We start from the raw sequence: 3,486 nt of genomic DNA on the forward strand, positions 1-3,486 counted from the left end.
TATAGTAGTAGTATATATATATATATATATATATATATATATATATATATATATATATATATATATATATATATTACAAAACTATTATTTGATGTTGTTCTGAATTGTTATTTTCCAATATAATGTATTTAAAAAAATTAAAAACATTATAGGATGTCTCGTAAAGATCACAACAACATTTAATGCCCAAAACACATCTCCCTTGAAATCGTTCCACTTTTTATCTGAAACATTTTTTCTTATATCTAAAATTGTGAATGTTATTTAGATGGCCGACCTTAGGTGACTCACCCTGTATATTAGAATTTCCATATATATCGTTTATACATTATATATGTATATAGGTGTTTCGTTTTTACCGTTTTTCCCATTAGGATGTATTCTTGAGATAATTTTAAGTCGAAAATTCGAATACGAAAATGTCGAGACTATAATACTTTTTCAATTAGTAGCGATTAAATTTCACTAATCACGAAGCTGACATTTCGTGCGCTCAAGCATGATGATATGACAAGGTACCCTACTTTACGCGGGCAACTTCAAAATCATTTACAAAATATGCAATGATATTTTTACTAGGAAATTGTTTTATTGCTTGTATATAAAATCGATTTGCATATGACATGCACTCATACTAATTTTGTCACTGAATTGATATCCTGTGTACATTCAGATATTAAATAAGTGTACGTAAATATACAAATCGATTTCATACAGAAGTAAAAACAATTTCTTACTAAAAAAAATGTCATTGCATATTTTGTATAAAAAAAAAATATATATATATAATATATTTTGTATGATCTTGAAGTTACTGAGAGCCCTCGTGGAATAGTATACCCTTACCATTTTTGTTATATCATCGTGTTTGAATGCACGAATTAATGTCGGTCCCCGTGATAGTAAACTTTAATAGCTATTAATTTAAAAGGTATTATAATCTTGATATCTTGATATTTGAATTTTCGACTTAAAATTTTCTCAAGAATATCTATTTTTGTATACGAAAAATTTATTTTTTATATTCATTTTAACAGCAAATAACATGAATTTTTCAATATTTTTAAATTTTTAATCGCCATTGCGCATATTATTATCTCGATATTTTTTTTCTATTTTAGGTTCAATCTATAGAGAGGGATCTCATAAACAAAGTAGCACAGAAAAATTGAAAAATTCTAAATCCGTTCATCCACAATCGTGACAAAACCACAGCAATGCAAATGGCACAGTCACTTTCAATTGCCTATATCTCCCTCAAATATTTTTTGGACTTTTGCATCTGATTTTGTTTAATAAAAAAATCTTAATAATATATTAAAAAGAAAATTTTCTTTAGAGCTCTTAAAAGGATTTCTGATACATTTAAGGATCACAGTACCACGAATATTACACACGAAGCGCATAGATTGCATGAACACATTAGATGCATCAATCTCAAGTCAAAATAGAAGAAGTCAATGCACTGGAAAGAATGCTAAGAATTCGGTATGGATAGTGCAATCTAGGAAATTCTCAGCGTTACCAAAGTGCTTCCAATGCGCACATTGATTAAATCAGAACGATTTTTTATGGTAGTGTTCATATATTATCGCTAGTTGTTAGTACAGTGTATACGGGAAATATAGATATTTTCAATATTGGCAGTTAACTAGGAGTAATATACGAATATGATCTATGCATTATTTGCTATAACTCGGAATGCAACGCACCCCTAAACGGAGCTTACAATTGTTAGACTCGATTGTACCAATGTTACTTTAAGCGTGACTTAAAACTCTCTCTTTCTGTCTTGGTTTTAAAAAAAGAGATTTTTAAGCTTCGCTTAAAGTCAAAATAACGTTAGTGCAATTGAATCTTAGTACGCGTCTATCTGCTAATTTCCGTTATAACTTTACAAAATGATAAAGGATTTTTCGACTCTGTTCAGTCCATTCTATTTGCTCACGAGAAGCGATCTCGTAGATCGGGGACACCCTATATATTCTTCACTGACTTCCAAAAAATTTCTTATTAAGATAATAAATAAAAATAAAAAATCTTGCACATACATAAATAACACATTTCATAGAAAATATATTTCGAAGATACAATAATTAACATACAAATTACGAGAGTATACACCTATCATGCTTTATACATTGTATGTATAAAGTATACAAGTGTGTAAAGTATAAAGTATACAAATAAAATATAATATATACATTGTATATCAAACTAATATATTTAATTCTGCTAATCTGTATTGTCGTGTTTGAGGATTTCTGACAAGAATGATGTTAGATTTTTTGTTAATCATTCCGAGTAATGAAATTAATGTGATATATCCGATACCAATACCTTTTGCTTGACTAAATGAAAAGTCCCCTAGTGTTATATATCCCATAACTTCTCTATCGCAAGAATGGCGAACTTCTGCACATTTTGGAAGATATAATTCAGACATTTTTATCAGTTGATTAGATATAATTTTACGATGGGATGAAACGATCATATGTTCATTTTCGTTTAACTTGTCGGATTCTTTTAATAACTTTAACGCATTGTTTTTCAACACTTGCTTCCGTCGAACTCTTTGTCGTCTTAGTCGTTTTAATAGTATCAAATGATTTTTCCGTAATACTTTACGAATATTTTCGTTTGGATCATTATGACATTTTTCTACAGGTCCAAACCATTTCTTATTAATTTTAATCTTGTTCAAATCTTCGAATGTCGGCATGCATATGATAGCAAATTTTTTTGGCGATCCTTTTCCCACTATAGATATATGAATATGTATTAAACAATTTTTATAATCGTCTAAATTTGGAAAATTAGATGGCGTATTTCGAGCAAAAAATTTTGCATTTTTATTTTTGGCAGGACAAATACCTGCTTGTAAAAGTAGCAAGATTTCGCGATTTCTTAGAACATAAAAATCTTCGTTGCCCGACCAGTTTTTCATCAAATTTTTCCAATCGCAAAAGAAAGGACTACGAATTCCAAACTTAACAAAATTAATTCTTCTATTCGGTGGGTAACGAAAATATTTTTTAGTCAATTGTTCCTTTGTAATTAATGCTTCTCTCATGTAAGCAGGACTGTCAGGATCATTGACATCAGGTGTATTTGGATTCAAACTTTCAAAAGCTATCGATCTTGATTCTTGAAGTCCACCTACTCTTGCACATTGCATTAAAAATGCAAGCCAAAACGGCATTGCCCATTTGGCTGGTATAATAACATCTATGCCAGAATCTAAACCTGTCAACATACGTCATTGTATTATTCTTAATAAATGATATTGTAATTAAAGAAAAAAATAGAAAATTTAAAAATTTCATAAAATTATATGTAGAATAAGCTTCTTAAATGTATAATCTAGGTTTATATTTTTGTATTTCATACATGCATGTATATGTACACACACACACACACACACACACACACACACACACACACACACACACACACACACACACACACACACACACACACACACAC

The 3,486-nt window shown here is 29.4% G+C and overlaps 1 protein-coding gene across 1 annotated transcript in view; it reads right to left on the reverse strand.

The window, feature by feature from the left end:
• Positions 1–2,052: 2,052 nt before the first annotated feature.
• LOC105617640 (uncharacterized protein C05D11.9) overlaps positions 2,053–3,486 on the reverse strand; it is a 5,308-nt gene continuing 3,874 nt past the window's right edge. The window contains 1 exon segment of the mRNA XM_012199196.1: positions 2,053–3,246. Within this exon segment, the coding sequence (XP_012054586.1) occupies positions 2,213–3,246 (1,034 nt within the window). The 3' untranslated portion in view covers positions 2,053–2,212.

Source organism: Atta cephalotes, assembly GCF_000143395.1.
Source record: "Atta cephalotes unplaced genomic scaffold scaffold00013, whole genome shotgun sequence".
In the NCBI taxonomy this organism is placed as follows: Eukaryota; Metazoa; Arthropoda; class Insecta; order Hymenoptera; family Formicidae; genus Atta; species Atta cephalotes.